Here is a 21,586-nt window from a genome sequence, read left to right as displayed (position 1 = left end):
GGAAAGAGCCCCGCCTTCTCGAAGGCCAGCGGCCGGCGGCCTGTCGGAGGAGGAGCCAGCCCTCGCCGCTGCCGCCATTTAATTGGCTGGCCGTGCCAGGCCCCCTTGCCATTGGTTGTGCGCCGGTGTGAAGACCGGCCCGCCCCTTGTGCAGGCGGGGACGGGGGCGGGAAGAGGGCTGAAGGGGCTACTCAGTGTGGATCACTCCACTGGGGGGGAGGGGGCGGGGCCCACCTACTTGCGGGGATTTCTTGCACTTTCAACACCCGGAAGATCTGCACACCCAACATCTGAGAAAGGCCAGAGCCGCCCTGCCCCTCTACCGGGAGACCACCCTTCCATATCTGCGAGAGGTCTCTGTCCCCATCATCTGGAGGGAGGCACTGGGATACAATATCTGGGAGGAGACCGAACCTCCTGGTCTTGGAAGTCCCCTATACTCCCGCACGTCCACTCCCACCTGGGTGTGGACTCTGCATCCCCACTTCAGAGGGTCTGTAGTTGGTTCCACATTCCCTGGCCCCAGGAGGTGTGAGCAGCTCTGCCAACATAAGTTGTTTTGGTACATTTATTGAGTTCCCACGCAGTACTGGTCAGGGGTTTGTACTTTACCCTGCTATGGGGGAGCCTAGGACAGAGAGGAATGGGGTATTCCGAGGGATGGCTCAGCCCTGGCTGGAATAGGACCAGGCATGACTCTTCATCCTAGAAGCTCCCGACTCCTCCATCCTAGAAGCTCTCCTAAGAGAAAGGTCACTTTGGGCAGGAGCTATCAGGTAGGGCTTCCTACCCTACTTCATATGCAAGTGATTCCTAAGTGTTCTGAATGGACCCTTCTCTCATTCCACTGGACATATTCTCCCATGGATAAGCGCAGCTCTAAAGCTATACCATGAAGTCTCTCAGTGCTCCCGAATCTGATGTTAACTTATCTCTGGAATTCTAGATGCAGATCCAAGTGCCAAGCAGAATCAGGGTGGTGTTGATTACTGGTTCTGCCACTTAACTAACTTTGTGATCTTGGAGCAAGTTACTCAACCTCTTTTAGCCTCAGCTTCTTCATCTGTAAAATGGTTTTAGTAACAGCTACCTCTCAGGATTGTAATTCACTATTTATACCAGACCAGCCACAGCTTAGCAAATACCAAGTGACACAACTCCAAGGACCACATGGGTAAGGAGCCCCTTCCCCCAGTGAGATCCCTATAAAACCAAGTGCTATCTTGAAAATGAGAAAGGGAAGGGTAAAATAACCTGAAAAACTGAGTCATCCAAACCTACTGAATTTCTTAGAGACTGACTAAAATAAATTTTTAGACCTGCCTGAGTTTACCAGAGTGGATTAATTTTAGTTTCCCCTGCCCCTGTTACTCAGCAGGGTGGGGGCATTGTGAACAAGATCAAATCAGTTCTAGGAAAGAGAGAAGACTAATAATATTGCACATCTGAGTGTAATATGAGTGAATTTATGACCCAGCTGCTGGAGTTCAGATTTTATCCTGAAGACATGGGGAGCCACTGAAGAAATTTTGAACAGAGGAGTAAATGTGATCATATCCAGAAATTAGAAGGATGATTTGGGCTGCTGGGTGGAAGGAAGGATTGAAGGCATTTGAGAGTAAAGGCAAGAAGTAATGAGAGGGCATTGAAATGAGGTAGGGGAATAGGAGTAGAGAGAACAGGAAAGCACTGAGAATATTGGAGAGCTACAACTGGCAGGACTTAGAGACCTAGACCTATAGGATATGGGGGGGTAAGAGGGAGGAAAAAGTCTGGGATAACTCCCAGCTTGGTGATAGGGATACCGTGATGCTATTTACTAAGATAGAGAACACAGGAGAAGGGGTAAGTTTCAACTGAGGGTTGGGGTTGGGGAGGTGATGAATTCTCTTTTGGATATGTTGAATTTGAGGTACGAATTGGACACCCAAGTTGAGATGTTCAATAGACAGTTGGATAAACAGGTCTGAGGTTCAGGAGAGAGGTCCAGGCTGAGGATAACATTGTGTGAGTTTCAGCAAAACAGTAGTAGTCAAACCAGAAAAGTGGAAGAACTCACCCAAGAAGAATAGGAACCGGTTTAAACAAAAAGATATATTTATAATCAGATACCTGAAACCTAAAGACAAGGATGCCTCAAGAACAACTGGAACTAATAGACACAAAAGCCATTAGATTCTCTCTCCACTTATCTCTCTTACTTTCTGCCTGTCTCCTTCATTTCCGTTCCCTGCCCTGCCCCAGCATTGTCATCCCCACCCCCAGTCTGGCTTCCAATGCTCTTCTGGTCCACGGGGTGATAAACAAGACTTCAGACAATCCCATAGCTTAAAATCTTAATGTCTAGGCATCCAACAAGACACTGGCTTCGTTTTCTTGGTTGCAGTTTGCAGATTTCTCAGGAAGTACTCTGATTGGCTCAGCTTAGTTAGATGCTTAACTCTGGACCAATCAACTGGGGCCAAGGGATCGATGAGGAGCAAATTGCCTAACACGACCCACATCATAACTGCATGGACACTGGGGTGAGTGGAGGAGGAGAAGAGAGATTCTGAAAAAGCAGAATGGCAGTTGTTCACTATAGTCCATCCTTTGCCCAACACAAACATAGTTTTTCCCTATATGTATGATTCCAAAAATGCCCTCACCTATATAATCCAACCATCTCACTGTACATATGCCAATAAATTCACTTCCTTTTCAGTGGAGGGCAGCTCAATGACACATCCAGCTACTGCTCCTGGAGGTTATATCATAGGACCAGTATTCTTCGTATATAGGTTCCCTAGGTTCCCTTCATGTTCTAGTCAGGTCTCTATAGGGTGTGAACATGGCTTCTAATAATCCCATTACCTTTGTTTGAACTGCCTTTGAACTACCTTTAAACCACTCCTCCCCACGCCCCCCCAAAACCTCCTGATATTTAGAGATGGAAGAAATAGAGAATAAAATGGAGTAAAAAGAAAGCATTGTATAGTGGTCACTATCCAGAACATTGTCTATAATATTTTGGCCATGAATAACAATGAAAATGATGGGACTAGGAAATCTCTTGGCAGCTGTGTGTTGACTCACTTCTTTGGCTGCAGAGTTCCTCCATCAGCCAATCTGGCTGCCCCAGGTTTTGCCCACAAAGACAAGATTTCTTACCCAGTGCTCTGAGAGCACCATTGTGGAGGATTTCTCTGTGGGGTACTCTACTATTCAGCACTACACTTTCTGGTGGTTGTCTTAGGGATTTTCCTGGAATTGAGCAATCACAGATCTCTGCATTTATGAGGATTGGGTATGGTTTTATTTTTCCTCCCAGATGATACAATTCTTTTACAACTATTCTTTTAAAATCAGCCATCTGTCAGTCTCATCTGTGGGGGGGTGGGGAGAACTCCTTTGGCTAATACTATATTTCATTGATCCTAAGGCACATTTTTTTCTAGTTTAAACAACTCTGAAATCAGAATATGTCTTACAATTAATGGCATGTCATAGTTTTTAAGCCTCTTTTTTTTAGTAATATTATTCATTTAGTAATTCAAATAACTTGCCTCTTATAATTGATGGAACATGTGATTTATTAAATACAGTAATTTTATCAGTCAGAGTTCTTTATCACAAATAATAGAATCCACTGGATAGTTGAAGCATAAAAGGAATTTGTTAAAAGATATTACTTAAGGGGCTTCCCTGGTGGCGCAGTGGTTGAGAGTCTGCCTGCCGATGCAGGGGACATGGGTTCGTGCCCCGGTCCGGCAAGATCCCACATGCCGCGGAGCGGCTGGGCCCGTGAGCCATGGCTGCTGAGCCTGCGCGTCTGGAGCCTGTGCTCCGCAACGGGAGAAGCCACAACAGTGAGAGGCCTGTGTACTGAAAAAAAAAAGATATTACTTAGCTCAGAATCGTTAGGAGGGCTAGGGAAATGGACTTGAGGATAAGTTTCTAGGAACAACACCCAAACCATACAACCTGATGAGGAAATCACAGTCATTACCACTCCAAATACTAAGCTCTACGGCACTTCTGTGTTAAGAACTCAGTTCTGCAACCACTAGGAAACCAATGCTGTTACTACTACCATTCCCAAAAGCTAGATACTTGCGCTATACGAAAATGAAGTCCTATGTCCAACCTGCCTCCTTTCTTCATCAGTCAGAATTCGTTAGGCAACACAGTAGTTACAAACAACCCCCAGATCTTACTGGCTTAAAATAGCAAAGATGTATTTCTTGCTCAGCTACAGTTCCAGCATGGGTGAAGCGGGGAAGAAGAGCCTTGCTCACTGCGGTCACTCAAGGATCTAAGCTTTTGGAAGCTCCACCATCTTACAGTGATGCCACCTTCTTGATATGAACCTTCAGAGTTGACTGTGGCACAAGAGAGTGAGGGAAAACGGGTACTGGCTTCTGCTCACATTGCATTGATCAAAACAAATCTCGTGGCCACAAGTGCAATCCTCCTGGTGCTTAGAAGGAGAGGAGAACCAGAAATATTGGTGAACTTTCATGATATTTACCTTGCTCATATCGCTCACTTCCAATCAAAATCTCACATGGCGGAAGTAGCATGCCTATAGACAAGCTGGAAGGGGTGCTGGGAATTTTAGTTCTGACTTCTGTACTGAGGAGGCTAGGTTTTAAAATGGGAATTTTCCCATGTAGAAAAACTATTTAAAAGTTGAACACATCCATGAATACAACAGACTTCCACTTCCATAATCAATACTAGAATTTTGTAGGACCGTGCTCTCTGAATTTTCAGGTTTGCCAAGAAGATGCAAGGTCTGTGCAAGCTCTTGGAGCAGTTTCCCTTTTGTAGCACTACATCTGGGGGCTCTTTCAATCTCTCTGACTATGGCTTCTGGCTTCATGGGACATTTTAGGCTGGAGTAACAGGACTGGAAACCTTTCTTCTTCAACCTGCCCTTGAATGATGCCTTTGCCTCCCTCACCTGCATTCCATTCAACTCATTTTACGATGAGAGGCACCGTCACATGCGCCTGGAAGGGTAAATCCAAAATGGTGGTCTGCAAGCAGTTAGAGGACAACAGAGTAAGTGTTAACTTATTTAACTTGGATAACGAAATGTGTTTCATTCTTGACCTCAGACTGCTAGGAGCTAGGTCATTATGTGCCTTGCTGAACTGTAGACGCTGAGTTATTGGCCGTTCACTGATGTTGATGCCCTGGTTAGGAAACTGAGAGGTCCCAGAAATCAGGGTGGAGGTACGTTGGAAGAGCCAGAGGAATTGAACAAGCCCTGCTTTTTGTCCCCACCCTGCCTTCTCTCTCTCCTTTTTTCTCTCCTGACAAGCTTATTATGCTTTCTCAGTCCACATAATAATAATAACAAACCCAGCTTCTGACAGTTCTCAATTTTATAGCTTAAATCCAGGTACCTAACAAAATGTTGGCTCATCCCTTTCAGTTCCAGTTCAGGCTTATTCTTCTCAGTTCCAGCTCCAAAATTTCTAGGGACTGGCTCTCATCACCCTGGCTTTGGTCAGATGCCATTCCCTGCACCAGTGACCTGTGGAGGGGGTGGGCGGTGGGGTCATAGGATGGTGACTCCCCTGATAACCATATGAGTTCCCACCAGAAGGGAAACAAAACGTAAAAGAGGATACCATACTAGCATTCATGGGTGCAGGGGAAAAGATAAATATTCAACGTAAATAAGGAAGAAGTTTTCAGAGAGAAGGAAAACTGGGAGGGAACATAGTTTTAAGGAAGCCAAGGAAGGACAGAGGTTCAAAAAGGAGGGAGATCCAAAATGTCAAAGAAGGTCCAGTAGTTTATAGAAAGGGACCATTGGATTTAAGAACAAGGAGGTTGTTGATGATCTTGGCAAGTAGTAGTTGCAGTGGACAGTAGAGGTGGGGGGTGTGGTGGACGCCAGATTTTAGTGGTTTCATGAGTAGGAAGTGGATGCAGTATAGATGACTGACTGGAAAGGTTAGGTGGAAGGAGAATAGATACAGGAGGTTGTAGAATTAGAGGAAGTTTTCTAAAAATTTCTTATGTGTTTCTTACACAGGCATGTTTAAATACTGGTGAGAAGGAACCAGGAGAAAGGATATAATTGATAGCTATTTTTATCATTACTCTCCATCTCCCCTGGGCTGTACAGATCCAGGCATGCAGGGAGCGGGATGGAAGCTAAGGCCCTGGCAGAAGGTGTGAACCACTTTCAACTTTTGCTAGGCCACACTGGAAAGTAGGGCAGAGAGAGGAGGTGCCTGGCCTCAGCATTGGGTGGGCCCCCAGGTTGGGGCCCAGGGAGCACCCAAGGCCCTGGGATCGTACCATGGTCTGTGCCCAGACAGAGAGGCCTTGTGTAGAGAACAAAGGGGCCCAGGGCTGCAGCCAGCAAGTGGGGGCAGGGTAGACACAAAGCAGTTACACTCTGGGACAGGCAAACTTGCCATGTGCTGTGGTTCCCATCTCAGAACCGTGCCTGTCGCTGCCCACTCCCCACTTACTCCTTCCTCCTCCTGCTTTCTCAGCTCCACTTCCCCGCCTCCCATCACTCCTCAGCCGCTGCCCCCAGCTTCTGCTCTCAGCATCCCTGAAGCTGGCTCACCAAGGTCACTTTCATCTCCTTGTCACAGCCAATGAATACTTTTCTGCCTTTATCTTTGTTGACTTCTTGGCAGCAGTGAGGCTGTTGAGCAGTGAGGCCCTTCTTGAAACCCTACCTTTCCTTGTCTTCCACGAAGCCACTCTCTCTGGGAATGTTTATTCCTCCTCCTAAAATGACAACTATTGTCTATGAAGCACCCAGAGCTGTGCATGCATCAGAGATATCCCTCACCTTCATACAGACCAGGTGCATGGGGCAGATGAGGGAACCGGGGCTCAAGGCAATCAGGGGGCTTTTCTAAGGCTCCACAGCAGCAGTGATAGCCTGGATTATAACCCGAATTTGCTGCATTGCCCCCAGCTCCGGCATGCTGCTTGGCTGCCTCACCTCCCTGGTCCCTCCTCAGCCTCCTTGGTGGGCTGTGCTCTCTGCACCCACTCCCCTCCCCTCCCCTCCCCTCCCCTGCTGCTGCTGTTGTTACAATATTAAGAGCTAAGATTTATGGAGTGTTTACAACATAGTAGGCACTGTGCTAAGTTCTTTATACACATCATCTCATAAAATCCTTACAACCCTATGAGGTAGGTGCTGTTTTCCCATTTTCCACTTAAGGAAACTGAGCCTTAGAGAGATTAATCACCTTGTCCCAGGTCAAAAGGAGCCCGGGTTTGTCTGACCCCAGAGTGCATTCTTGTAACAACTGGCCAGATGGTTTCGTGCCTTACACTTGACATGTCTACATCTGACCTCGGCTACCCCTTACGTGCTATGTAACCGCAGGCAATTGATTGAATGACTGAGCCATGGTTATTATCAACTTCCCCAGAGTCTGTACTCCTTCTGTGCTCACCAGTTCAATAAACAGTCCTACCATCTTCCAAATCAACTTGCAACAGGGGTTGCAAGTGACTCTTCCCTCTCCCTTCCCTCTCCACCCCACATTCATCAAGATGTGGGGTGGAGAGGGAAGGGAGAGGGAAGACTGTGCTCTTCAAAGCACAGTTCTCCAAACTGGTGGTTACCAGTGGGGAAAGGGAAGTGGGGAGGGACAACAGAGAGGTAGGGGAGTAAGAGGTACAAACTATTAGGTATAAAATAAGCTACAAGGATATACTGTACAACACATAGAATATAGCCAATATTTTATAAAAATTATAAATGGAGCACAACCTTTAAAAATTGGGAGAGGCCATAACAGTGAGAGGCCCGCGTACCACACACACACACAAAAAATTGTGAATCACTATATTGTATGCCTGTAACATATAATATTGTACAGCAACTATACTTCAATTTTTTTAAGATGAAAAAAAAGGCCAGAAAAAGCTCAGTAGTCACTGCCCCAGCCCTAGTCCTTCGACCTGCTCTCAGGCCTCACACGTCATTCACTCAAAGCGCCTCACTCAGGCCTGCTGCTGCTCTCATCACCATGGGTTCCACATTCTCTTCCTCCTTCCCCTCCTCTGCACGGCCCCCAGAGCAATCTTTCCCAAACACAAACCTGGCCAGGTCTCCCCAGCCCCCAGGGCCCCCCGACTCTCAGCAGAAGACCCTGAACCTCAGCCTGGCTTTCAAAGCCCAGCCTGCCCAGCCCCACCTCCTCTGCTACCCCAGCTCCCGCAGGAGGGGCCTCACATTCCTGCCCTTACCCCCCGGGGCCGTGTCCCCTCCCTCTCCACAGTCCTCCCCACAATTGGTATGTGTTCCTTCTGGTGACACTGAGCCCAGAGGTGGGTGTGCTCAGGTGTGCAAAACTGGTGATGTTTCTCTATTTTAGAAACTAAATAATTATATACACGAAATATATATTTATATATAAATTATATACATTTACATAAATATATAAGCCAAATATATAAGTATATTTTATAAACTAAATATATGGTTGCACAACAATGCGAATATACTTAATAGCACAGAACTATACACTAAAATGGTTAAAGTGGTAAAACCAAACCAAACCAAACTAAATGTAACTCCTCTCCAAGGTCCCAGCCCCTGGAGCAGTAGGAAGGTCATTTTGGGGGCCCCTCCTCACCCCATCCTCTCTAACTGAGCAGAGGTCCTGGGTATTTGATGCTGTGATTCACATGGTCTCTGCTGAGATTCCCAGGCTGGAGCTCAATGTCCAGGAGCCTCCCTTCCCAATCCCACCCTGACCCCTCTCCTAGGGCATCTTTAGGGAGTGTTTATGGGTCCCATCTGCCCATGCAAACGCAGACCCCCTCTTCATTTGGAGGGACTCTCTGGATGGCTTTGCCCCCTCTCCCCTCTCCTTAGCAAAATCCCCTCAAGAAACTTACACCCGGGCTTCCCTGGTGGCGCAGTGGTTGGGAGTCCGCCTGCTGATGCAGGGGACACGGGTTCGTGCCCCGGTCCGGGAAGATCCCACATGCTGCGAAGCGGCTAGGCCCGCGGGCCATGGCCGCTGAGCCTGCGCGTCCGGAGCCTGTGCTCCGCGACGGGAAAGGCCACAACAGTGAGAGGCCCGTGTACCGCAAAAAAAAAAAAAAAAAATGCAGCTTAGGCCTTCAGAAGGCAGAGTCAGGAAGATGTCTGTGGTTGGCTCAGCCTTGGGCCTGAGATCCTCACCCCACGAGACAGGGAGAAAAAAAGGCCCAGCCTTCTGCCTGAGACAGTAAATAGAAGACAAGCGGCAACTCAGCGAGCTAAGCCAGCACACCAACACCTGCCTCAGGCGGTCAGATCTCTAGGGGGCAGCAATCAAAAGGTATCTTTTCCTGCTTGTACAGACACACACTAACACACAGACACATAACCCATAATCAGAGACACACAGCATACAAGCAGAGACATGTATGCAGAAACAACAAGCTTAGCCACAGACACGGGCATGTACATGAAAACGCACATCCATATGGGACACATGTGTCTAACACTCACTACACACATATTACATATCCAGGAAAACACACTTAAAGAGGTTCACAGGTCTCCATAATACACACACACACACACACACACACACACACACACAGAGACATGCCCGCCCAAAGGTAAACCTACCAACAGACTCAACAGTTGTCAGTAAATGTGTTTTGGACCAATGACCGAGGAAAGAAGTCAGAGAAAAAGACCCAGATCAGTAGCGTGTGTTATGTGGAGGAGAAGCTGGCGGGAGAGAGCCAGGTAGAAATAGGGCAGGAAGAGATCCTGACACCAGGGAACGAGCGTGATGATTATTTATATGGTACCAACGACTCACCTAGCCCTCATTTACCCATCTGTTCATTTAATAGTTACTGAGCTGGGTTCTCTGCTGGGCTTGGTAGGCAGAGAGCCTGGTCCCCAGCCCTGTCCTTGCAGGCATGAGCTGTGAGGGAGAGAGGCCTATCTGTGAGCAGCTGTAACAGAGATGGCAAGTGCTGTGATGGGGGGATACACACTCTGGGCAGCAGTGGAAGGTAGGCAACGGCAGGGAAACTTGAATTGAATATTGAACAAGTAGGAGTTGGGGGGATGAAAGAGATGGGTGGGGAGGTCAACTTGGGCTAAAGGAACAGCATATAGGAATGTCTGATATTAGTTTTCTGTTGCTGTTTTAATAAATTTTCATACATTTAGTAGCTTCAAACAACACAGATTATTCCCTTACAGTCTGAAGGTCAGAGGTCTGAAATCAGTTTCACTGGGCTAACGTCAAGGTGTGGGCAGACTTGGTTCCTTTTGGAGGCTCTGAGAGGATAATCAGTTTCCTTTGCCCTTTCAGCTTCTAGTGGCTGCATGTGTTCTTTGGCTTGCGGACCCTTCCTACATCTTCCAGCCTCTGCTTCCATCATCCCATCACCTTCCCCTCTGACTCAGATGACTCCTGCCTCATTTCTATTAGGATGGCTGTGATTACATCCACAGCACCTGATAATCCAGGATAATCTTCCCATTTTAAGAGCCTTAACTTAATCACAGTTGTAAAATCCTTTTACCATGTAAATTAACATTCCCAGGTTTGGGGAATTAGGATGTGGCTTTATTTGGGGGCCATTATTCAGCCTACCACGGGGTGGGGGTGGGGTATATTATCTCACAATTTTCAAAACATCCTCTAATGTAAATCTTGTTATCCGCAGATTGAAGAGGAATCTGAGGCTCGAGATTAGGTGATTTACCTTAAACCAAAAGAGATAGATAGACTGATAGATAGATAGACGATAGTCTTTTAAAACTGAAACAAGTTACATGCTTATTATTTTTAAACGATTTATAAGCCATATAAAAGAATACAGAGAAAAATGCAAGAAGTCACTCAAAAATCTCCACCCAGAAATGGTCAGTATTAACATTTGTGTGCAAAAAGCATTGAGAGATTGAGAGAGACAGGTAGAAATAGAGCCAGACAGATAGAAAAATGAATGAGACATACTACAGAAGCTATTTTCTTAACCAAAGTACAAAGTGTACTGTCACTTGAATTTAATAGAGGGGAAAGAAACTAAAGTGAAAATGAAGGAATAGCTGAACTTCAGCTAATATTCTTTCACCTCAAAAAAATATTCATTCTTAAAAGACCCCTCTCAAGCATGGACATATATACACTACCAAATGTAGGGTGGATAGCTAGTGGGAAGCAGCCGCATAGCACAGGGAGATCAGCTCGGTGCTTTGTGACCACCCGGAGGGGTGGAATAGGGAGGGTGGGAGGGAGGGAGATGCAAGAGGGTAGAGATATGGGAACATATGTATATGTATAGCTGATTCACTTTGTTATAAAGCAGAAACTAACACACCATTGTAAAGCAATTATACTCCAGTACAGATTAAAAAAAAAAGACCCCTCTCAAGAAAAACGATTTCAGTTAAGAGATTGGAGTAGGATTTTTACAATTATGTTTCAGTTTTATACGCATATTAGTTGCTCTGAACTGTGAAAGAAAATGTGATTAGTACTTCTGCCCTCCTTCGCACTCCTTTTCTCCATTCCAGATTATATTGCCAGTGTTGTTTTTACTTTATCAGGATTTATAATATTTACATCCTGTTCTGCAACTAAAATTCCTAAGGTTGAATCTTAATCTAAATGGAATTAAGTCCTTTTACCATGAATTTCCCTTTCTCAGCCCCTTATTTTGATTCATCTCTTGGCTGATTGGATTTTGTCATTGAGTAGTTTTTTCCAGAAGGGCTCATGAGTTCTGTATCCCCAAATTCATGATTGAGATCAACCCCTTGGTTGGTTATGTTTTGGGGTGATACTTTTATACCCTCAGAACTTTGTAGATTTTGATTCATTATTTTCGTTTGATGAATGTTATCTTGGAGAAATCTGAGATCAGACTGAATTTTCCCCCTGAGATGACTTGCCTTTTCTGCCTAGATTCCTAAAGTATTCTTATTTTATCCTCTAAGTTTGGTTACTAAATCAGTGTGTCTTAATGTCAGTGCTATTCCGTATCAATTCTTCTGGCATATGGTGTGCACTTCCAATCTGAATATTCAGTTCTTCCTTCACTTCAGGGAAAGCTTTCCTGTGTTTCATACCTTAATAACTTTTTCTGTTCCATTTTTGGAAACTCAACTTTAGGGCTGCTAACAGTTATGCTTATGGTAGCTTGTCTTCGTCCTATCTGTTAACTTCACTCTAATTGCTTTAATATCTTTACCTTTTCCCATCACATTTACTCGATATCTCAAGCCTTTCCTACACATTACTTTGGTGTCCAGTCATATCCATTCTGTGTTTTGCTGTTCCTGGTTTATTTATTACATCTGTAATGGTATTGTTTTGGTCCTTTATTGTTTTCCCTTAGTTCCGTGATCTCCCTTTTCATCTCATTCTGTTGTTTTACCATCTTGTCTTTGAGTTCTTGTTCTATTGATTTCATGCTATTATTAAGGCCTTTTATAACAGGAAGAACTTGCCAGGAATCTGCTTTTATTCCTTTGGTTGTGTTTCCTTCTAGATGGGGCTCTATCTATTTTTGCATTCTGTCCTCCTTGTTCCTTTCCTTCCCTCCCTCCCTCCCTCCCTTCTTTCCTTCCTTCCCACCTACATTGTGGCTGTGGTCTCTGTGCCTAGAGGCCATGCCCTTTCCTTTCCTCTTACATCTGCCATGGCTCACATTTAGCAGACCTCTCCTTGCTCTGGAGTTGAGCCCCGTCCCATCTTGTCTGGACCAGTTTATCTTCCCCTGGGAGCTACAGTTTAAAAGTTGACTGTTGCTTTCACACCCACCCGCCCCATTTCTGCAGCCTGAGGATGGCTTGGCTGGGGCTGCCTGCTGACCTTGATGCGGGCCTGAGCGCTGCCTCTCCTCTGAGGCCCTGTTAGACATGCTGCTCCAGCTGGCGGGTGGGGCACATCCCATCCTGTGGGCTTTGGCTTGCCGCCCTAACCTCAGCCCAGCACCCTGGAAGATGCCGAGCCAAGGCAGCTCTTCCTGCCTCTCCCGAGGTCTCGTGGAGGAACATAGGGGCTTCAATTTACAAAGGGTTTTTTCCCCCAGATTTTTCCTAAGGCTACCTACTCACTCAACAGTCCACATCTCTCAGATTACAGTATATTAGTGAGAATTCTTGGTGTTCTGTTGACTTGCCTTTTCTCAATGCTACTTTTGGGCATGGGGTTAGGAGACACACCACTCACTCATTGCACCAGAATCTTCTGTTATTTTCCTTGGCTATCACATTTTAAGGTTTATAAGAGGAATTTCCAGGCTTCCCTGGTGGCGCAGTGGTTGGGAGTCCGCTGCCAATGCAGGCAACACAGGTTCGAATCCTGGTCCGGGAAGATCCCACATGCCGTGGAGAAACTAAGCCCGTGCACCACAACTACTGAGCCCGCGCACCACAACTACTGAAGCCCGCGTGCCTAAAGCCCGTGTTCCGCGGCGGGAGAAGCCACAGCAGTGAGGCGCCCGCGCGCCGCAACAAAGAGTGGCCCCTGCTCGCTGCAACAAGAGAAGGCCTGCGTGCAGCAACGAAGACCTAACACAGTCAAAAATAAATAAATGAAATAAATACATTATAAAAAAAAAAAAGAATTTCCTTGTTTGGTTGGACTTGAGCTCGTAACAGCATTTTTGTTTTGGTTTGTTTTGGCTTTTGTTCAGTTTGTTAGTGGGTGGGTAGGATGGAGTGGAGTGAGTCTGTGACTGTGGCGTCACTTTGCCGTCCTGTCTCCGAGATTCCCAGACTTGCTCTGTCCATACCTCCCCCCTCAGAGCCCTCCTCTGGGCAAGATCCTAGCAGCACCGCCCCCATCACTTTCAGGTCCCAGAGGTGAGACAGGGGCCCGCCGGACTAGGCTTCAGCACACAGTGGGTGCCCAGCCCATGGTAAAGCGGAATGAGCAGGGAGTGTTTCATGTGGGCAGCATCAGAGGGACCTCAAATGCCTCACGGGAGCTCATCGGGCAGGGAACAGCATGAACCAGGGCGTGGTGATAGGAGAGCTAGAAACAATGATCGGGGATCGGGGTAGGGTGGGGTGAGGGTGAGGTGTCCAGCTGAAGGAGTGCCAGCTGAAGGGAGCAGAAGGAGAGAAGCTGGAGAGGAGGGCAGGCAGGGCCTAGGCGTGCAGACTGGCCTGGGGGCTGCCCCTGTGTGTGACCAAAGCCCTTAGTGTCTGGACTCTCAGGGATACACTGGTGGGCAGGGGTGGGCACAGGTAGGGGAAGCCTGGTCCTACCTCTCCTCCGCATCTCAGCCCCTGCCAGGGAAACTTCTCTGACTGCGCCACTCCCATGGCCTCCCTGTCCTGGTGTCCCAAGAGGCTCCTGCTCTCTGCGCCACAGCCACAGGCAAGGCCTCCGCCCAGCCACACTGGGCACACACTGACACATCACCGACATGCCCGGGTTCACCCAGTCACACAAAAGCGTAACTGCACGGCCGTGCACCATCACACAAACTTGCCCGTGGTGGCGCAGTGACACACGCTATTGCCAGCACACTTTGCACACAGCCCCGCACTGTCTGGCTCCCTCTGGGGCCTTTGGCTCTGATTCTCGTGAGAACTTGCCCTGCCCCCTGGTGGCCACTCCCCAAGCCACGGACCTTCTGGAAGGGCCCAAACGGTCCACCCCCTCCAGGGCCTGGTTCCTGTGCAGAGAAGCTTCTAGCCTTAACAACCTCTCCCCTCAGACTGGTGCCGTCCGACAAGCCCTCTCGGACCCACTTGCTCCCAGGTAGTCCTCTCCTATCAGGCCAGCGCTGTTAGGCGAGGCCTTCTCAAACAGGCTGACCAACTCTCTGTTTCCTGGGGCTGAGGGGTATTCGGTGCTAAAACTGGGCAAGTCCCAGGCAAACTAGGACGAGTTGGTGAGCCTATTCAGGGACCTGTGTGCCTCCAGAGTAGCTTCTCCTGAGACTGGACCCTTCAGATGCTCTCTGGATCGGCCTATCCCCTCAGACTGGCCCTTCCAAACACGATCTCTTCAGCAGTGTGTCCCACACAAGTCTCCCCTCAGACTAACCCTGTCATGCAGGCCCTCTCAGACCCTTCCAGCCTCTCTCCTCAGACTGGCTCCATCCGACTCCTCTCCTCAGACCTCCTTCCCCTCCACCCTCCTCTGAGGAGAGGAGGGGTGTGAGGACTACACTCCAGGCCTTCTTGCCCCCAGGTCTTTAGCCTTACATCCGCAGGCAGGTGCTACCACCTGAAGGTCCTTTCTCTACCTGTCCACATCCAGTAGCTCTGGCCTGGGGGCACAGTGAACATGTGGGCCCCAAGACATAGAGACACACAGGTGCAGGAAACGGGGCTGGGTTTGAAGCCAAGCATTCCGTTCTCACCATGTGACAATGAACTTTCTCAGAGTCCCAGCCTAGGGAGTTAAGTGAGCTCGCCGGCTCTGGGCAGTTCTCAAAGCCAGAGGCTGCACGGAGGTATTCCTGCCTGCTGTCTCCCGACCACCTTCCCTCTCCCGGCTGGCTGCTGGGAGGCAGACATGGGACGCATGTGCTGACAGCTGCCTGCCCCGGAGACTGAAGGGCAGGCAGGCGGCCGAGAGGGGGCAGCAGAAGTCAGGACAGCCCCTGGCTCAGGCCAGAGAGGCACAGCAGTCACAGGCTGGGGTCTGGACCAGGGCAGGAACACACAGAGGGAGGCAAAGAGAGGGAAGGACTGCCAGACTCAGGGAAGAGGTACAGAGACACAGAGCTGGCGATGGAGATACACACACAGAGAGACAGAAACACAGAGAGAGACAGAGAGACTGTGAGATGGAGATAGACCCGGAGAGACCAAGGGAGGAAGGCAGAAAAAGAGAAGACTGAGAGATAGGAAGGAGGGACAGAGGCAAAGACAGGGATGGCGACGGAGAAAGAGACGGCTAGAGAGCCAAAGAGGGCAGCAGAGACAGGAGACAGAGAGAGAGAGATGGGAGAGGGGCATGCAGAGAGAAACACAAGGACAGGGACCAGGACAAAGACGTGTTCAGCGATAGGCATGGGACGGAGACAGAGACAGGAACGGGTTCAGAGAGAAGAGGATGGGGCAGAGACAAGTTAGTGTTATAGGAATGGGGCACAGAGGAGGGTTCCCATCCCCAGTGCCCCTTGAAGGAGCAAGGAGAACTGTAGTGAGCTGAAAGGCTGGGCTGCTGTGCACCTTGGGCCTGGGATCCAAGTCTCCCCCTACAGTCCCCCCAAACCCCAACAGCAGTGTTTTAATTCTCCACGTTCTGATTTAGTTCCAAGAACTGATGCCTATAGTTGTCCCCAGCTCCCCAGAACCACGATGAGCTACAACGGATGTGGAAGGGACAGCAGACAGAGGCGGCAGCAGACGGCAGCCAAGACCCTCCAAGGCGAGCAGCCCCTGTGAGCTCGAGGGCCAGGACCCCCAAGGAGGGATGACCACCTCCGGGCTGAGGTCCAGTCTGGTCAGAGGCAATGACACTGCCCCTCTGGCCACCTCAGGGCTTAGGATGGGGCTGGGTCTCTCCCTTGGGGCTGGGGGCAGGGAGACGGCCCAGTCCTCCTCTCCATTGGCCTCTGAGGCTCCAGCAGTCCCCCTCCCCTCCATCTCCTCCCCAGGCCCCACGTAATTGCTTTCCCATGTTGCTAATGGAGGCCAGATTGCTGATGCCCAAGCCCTGGGTGGGCGGCGGGTGGGTCAGGGCTGGCCAGGGCTCTCAAGGCAGGAAGGCAGCACAGGCCAGAGACTCCCTAATTCAGCCCTCCTACCGCAAGGACAGGGAAGGGGGAGGTTCAGACCCACCCTGGGAATACAATGTCCTTCGTGAGAGTTGGGGACCCACTACTCCCTCCACCCCTGCTGGACCTGGAGTGCAGGTTTCAGGCCCGAGCCATACCTCAGAGACCAGACAGACAGAACTGGGGGTCCAGGACACAGAAACAGGTCCACAGCCACTTCTCAGGATGTCCATCCTAGGAGACTCTTCCTGTGGATGAGCAGTGTGCTCCCACAGCGGGGGCTAGGCTATTCGGCTTGAAACGCCACAGGCCTCTCTACCTTGACACCGGCCTTTGCTTTCCATGGCATCTCCCGCCTGGAACACCCCTCTCGTCCTCTAGTGCCCGGCCTGCAGGAGAGCCAGCCACCTTCGCTCTCAGCCCCTCACCCGCCCGGAGTCCTGTCCAGGCCTGACTCATCAGTACTCCTGGAACTGTGAACCCCTCCTTCCAGGGCATCATCCCAGGCTGGCAGCAAGACCAGCAAAGGAATGCTCATTTCCTGACCCTGGTCTGAGGAGGAGGGTTTGAACCGGGGTGCACGTGTGACTTGGGGTCAGCAGCTCAGTGGCGGTGCGCTGCTCCGTGCCTGCTTGGGCAGCGGGGGCTTGGTAGTGCGTGGACCAGTGTGTTCTGGCTTCGACTCCACTTCTCTTTTTGCTCCAGCCGCCTGGAGCGTGGCCAAGCCTGGCTCCCAGGTTGGGGTTGTGGCCTAACCCTTTGCCCCCACCCCCAGACCAGAGGTGCCTGCCAACTTGGCCCCAGCCCCGGGCATTCTCAGCCAACGAGCTGCAGGGAGGCGGCTCCGACAAGGGGGACTGGACCTGAGGCAGCCAGGGGCCTCTCCTCTGAGGGGAAATCAAAGGGATCCTGGAGTCCCGGTTTGGGGACCGGAAGGGTGTGGGCAGAGGGTGTGGCGCTGGCCCAGAGACTTGAGTACCCTGTAAAGCCGAAGCCCGCTCCCCTCCCACTCACACTGAGTCCTCACTGCAATCTAACCCTGGGGTAAACCTCGTACTCCGTGCTTCCCGTCCTGAAGCACGAGGCCAATGCCCGGTCACGTGCCAAGTGGCTTCCTTCGGGCAACCTCCCTGCTTGCCCAGGCCACTCTGTGCTCTGCACCCTCAGCCCTGGCTGAGCTCCAGGCCTGACCGGCTAGAACCCTGGCCTGTGTCTCTTGAATGGCAGGGATGACAACCCCTCCACCCCGAGGATGAAGCCCGGCCTCCTCTCCTTCTTGCACCTCTGCCCCGTGGGTAAAGCCAGGCCTGGGCACCCGTGGAAGGCAGCTCCGGAGATGACCCCTGACAGACCTTGGCCCTGCCAAGATTCAGTAGCCTCCAGGGCTAACTGGATGCCCCCCGCGTGGGACCTGCCTCACTGGGGCCCCTCGTTCCCCAAAACTCTGCCCATGGGCTCCAGGGAGCTCTACCCTCCAAAGAGGCGGGAAGCCCCATCCCCGGACACACCTGCCTGAGAGCTGCACTGCCTCTCCCTACCTGTCTGGAGAGGGCTGTCTCTCCCCAACTCTAACTGCTTCCCTCCTCCAGGCCTGCAAGGGGAGAGCTCCTTGGACAAGGGCTACCCTCCCAAAGTGGGTCCGATCCAAGGACTCATGAAATGGTGACGTTTAATGAGAACCCCCCACCCCCGTATATACATCTGTAAAAAATTCAAATACAGCAAGTTACCACTGAGTCAGACTACAGGGGACTGACAGGGCATTAAATACTGCGGGGCAGGAGCAGGAAAAGGGAAGGGTCGTACAAAACAGGGGCGGAGGCGGGGCACTGAAAAGTGTGGGTGCCGGGGGAAGGGGATGGCCGGGACCCCCCAGTGCCAGGAGCATATAATCTGACGGTGGCAACAGAGACCCTGGAACAGACAGGAGGCTGGGACAGGAGGCGAGACTGTGATGTGAGGGGCTCCCCTCAGGCCCCCCAAGGGCTCCTGGGAGTCGCTGGCGTTGGAGGGCCCAGCCCCAGGGCTTAGGACGGAGGTGTGGGTGCTCTTTGGTGGGTGGGTTAGCTGCATGGCCCCCTGCCCTGAGCGGGGAGGGGGGCCGGCGTGGTGTGGCGGGGCTGGGGGGCGGCAGGCCCGGGCCTGCCGGGGTCTCTACAAATTGTGTCTCGAGAGAATGCCAAAGGTCCTCCTGCCCGTGTGCAAAATAGAAACCAGGGTCTTCGGGCTCAGCTCCGGCCTCCTGCTCCTCTGCAGGGTGCGCTGGCATGTCCTCACAGGATGCCGGGCTCTGGGGGGACAGGGCAGGAGGCTGTGAGGGAAGAGGGTGGGGTCGGGGTCCCCTCGGGCTCCCCTCCACCACCCAGTCTCGCTCCACTTACCAGATCAGGAGACTGCCGGCAGCGGCGGCAGCGGCAGGCAGGGCCAGGGTGACAAGGACACTGACGAAGAAGGGCGCTGAGGGTCCTCCGCCGCTGCCCAGCTCCCCGGGGTCACAGATCTTCGTGGTGGGCGGGGGTGCCAGGGAGCTGGTGGCGCTGGCCGTGGTCTCTGGGGAACATGGGGGAAACTCAGGGCCGGGCCGGGCCAGGGCTGGAGTCCCACCTCCATCTGGGGTCCACGGGCACACTGCTCCTGCTTCTTGTGTCAGACCAGGGCTGCCTCTCCTGTCAGACAGCCCCTGCCTCACCCATCAGGCAGGTCTTTGCTTCCCCAAAGCACCCAGAGGACCCCTCCATCCAGAGGCCCCTACCGAGAACGTGCAGACAGCAAGGACGAGTAACAGCAGGGGCTGGACAGACCGACAGGAGTGTGCTAGCCCCACAGACTGTGGAGACCCCTGGGGCAGATGCTCCAAGTCCCAGGAGGAGGAGGGAGCCCAGGGGGCGGGCTCACCAGGGGCCTGGGCCTCGGTGGTGAGGTGTCGTGGCTCCTCAGTCCAGGGTGTGGCGTGGGCAGCCACACTCCAGTCACTCCACGTCCCAATCTCATTGTCCTTGGCCGCCACCTGGATGATGTACTCCTTTCCAGCGTAGGCATCCGTGATGGTGTGCGCTGTGCCATCCGACAGCTCCACCTGCAGCCAAACCACGGGGCGGGGGTGTATAGGGACGGCGGACCCTGGGGGTCACGAGAGTGAGGCACCCCCAGAAGAAGAGAGAACACTTGTGGGGAGAGAAGAGTGAAAACACCCCTGGAGGGAATGAGGACTTCTCTGTGGGGAGGACACTGAGAATATCCCTGGGAGAGTGAAGACTTCTCTGGGAGGAGACGGCCCCGCCGCCCCAAAAGGGAGCAAAGACAGTCCTGAGGGAGGAGGTCTTTGAGGAGATGAGAAATGCCCCGAGGGAAGAGGAAGGAGGACTTTGCTCAGTGTCTTCACTCTGCTGTCACCCCAGCTCTCTCACTAGCCCCAGCCCAGTCCCGACTTCCGTTCCAGCTGGAGGCGACAAGAGGAACGGGGTGAGAGAGGCTTAGTGTTGTGCTGCCCTCTCCCACTCCATCAAGGAGCTGTTTAAAGGGAAGGTTACAAGCGCAGGCACGAAGCTAGGCTGCCCGAGTCCAAATTTTAGCTCCATCCCCTACTAACTAGGTGACTAAGTTACCTAACTTCCACATGCCCTGCGGTCCTCATCTGTAAACTGGCGTTGGTGATGCTCTCACAGGGTTGTAATGAGGACTCAGGCACATGGTGAGCACCAGAGAGACTTCAGCCAGCTCTGTCATTACCACGGGTTCCAGCTCAGAGCCTGGGCTCCCAGATGCCCGGCGCACCCACCAGCCTGGCTCCGGCGGGGTCTCCCCCTCAGGGTGGCCTCACTTACAGTCATCGCCCTGCCTGAGGTGGAAAAGGGGTGGGGTGGCAGCTCCTGGGGCGGCAGGACAGCAGGACAGTTGCTCCATTTCCTCCTGGAGGCATGGCCACCCCACCCCTGCCCTGGCCGGCCCCATTCTGAGGGTCTCCTCCCACCCTCCAGGCTGGCCTGCCTGTCCGGCGCCCCTCCCAGGCCCAGGCTGGGCTCTGGTTCATCTCAGCGGCACCTGTCGCCTCATTAAGGCGCCTCATAAACAGAGGCAGCCTGCAGGGGCAGAGGAGGGCCCCACCCCCCCCACCCCGCTCTGGGCCACGTCTGGCTTCAGGGCATTTTTGGTCCCTGTTACTCTCTTCCCCCAAGAAAACCAGGGTCTGGGCTACCTGACCTGACAGTCTGTGAGCCCAGGTGCGTGTGTGCATGTGGATTCATGTGTGGGCAGCTGGGTCCAAGTGGTGCGGGGAAGCCTCCCAATTCCTCCAGGGTTTGTAAGCCTGAGAAAGGAGGTACTGGTAAAGGCCAGAGTCGGTATGAGAGCCATTTTGGGCCCAGATCTGGGCTCAGTTAAGTACTACTCCCAGCCCCGGAAGATCGGTGGGCCCCAGAGACCCTCCTCTCCTGGAGTTGGGGCCCAGTTCCACCTCTGGTCCCCCAGGCCCCTTCTGCTCTGCAAAGACCCCCTCTGGCTAAGTAGCCCCAGCTCATTCCGCTCCTTCTCCCTCTTCCCAGGATTTGACCCTCGGGCCTCCTCCTTTGATTCTGTCCCCCGGATCTCCACATCTGTCTTTCCCCAAAGGGAGAGGACCATGGGGAGCAGGTCAAATTACCACCTCATTGGTGGGCTTATGGTGGGTAACCGACCATACCTCTAGGAATGTGGCCTAGAAGTGCAGTGCCCTCCTGGAAGCCACATCTCCTAGGCCTGGGCCCTTCTTGTTAGGTTGTCACTGATCCCTTAATCCACCCCCTTAAGAGAATGGCTCCACAACTGTCAGGAATTCCCTAGTTGCTGGCATCCACCTTTCCTAGGAGTCCTCCATCCAGTCTGTGGCAGCAGACATCAAACATGCCCTCCCAGCCTT

The 21,586-nt window shown here is 51.6% G+C and overlaps 1 protein-coding gene across 3 annotated transcripts in view; it reads right to left on the bottom strand.

The window, feature by feature from the left end:
- Positions 1-18,343: 18,343 nt before the first annotated feature.
- Positions 18,344-21,586, bottom strand: part of CNTFR (ciliary neurotrophic factor receptor) — a 41,635-nt gene continuing 38,392 nt past the window's right edge. For all 3 annotated transcript variants that reach the window (XM_007470765.1, XM_007470763.1, XM_007470764.1), the window contains 3 exons: positions 19,588-19,768; positions 19,074-19,242; positions 18,344-18,982 (listed from right to left, as the gene is read on the bottom strand). In XM_007470765.1, the coding sequence (XP_007470827.1) occupies position 18,982; positions 19,074-19,242; positions 19,588-19,768 (351 nt within the window). In that variant the 3' untranslated portion in view covers positions 18,344-18,981. The remainder of the gene's footprint in view (positions 18,983-19,073; positions 19,243-19,587; positions 19,769-21,586) is intronic.

This window comes from Lipotes vexillifer, unplaced genomic scaffold (assembly GCF_000442215.2).
Source record: "Lipotes vexillifer unplaced genomic scaffold, Lipotes_vexillifer_v1.1 scaffold2225, whole genome shotgun sequence".
Lineage (NCBI taxonomy): Eukaryota > Metazoa > Chordata > Mammalia > Artiodactyla > Lipotidae > Lipotes > Lipotes vexillifer.
This window is presented reverse-complemented; position numbering and strand designations above follow the sequence as displayed.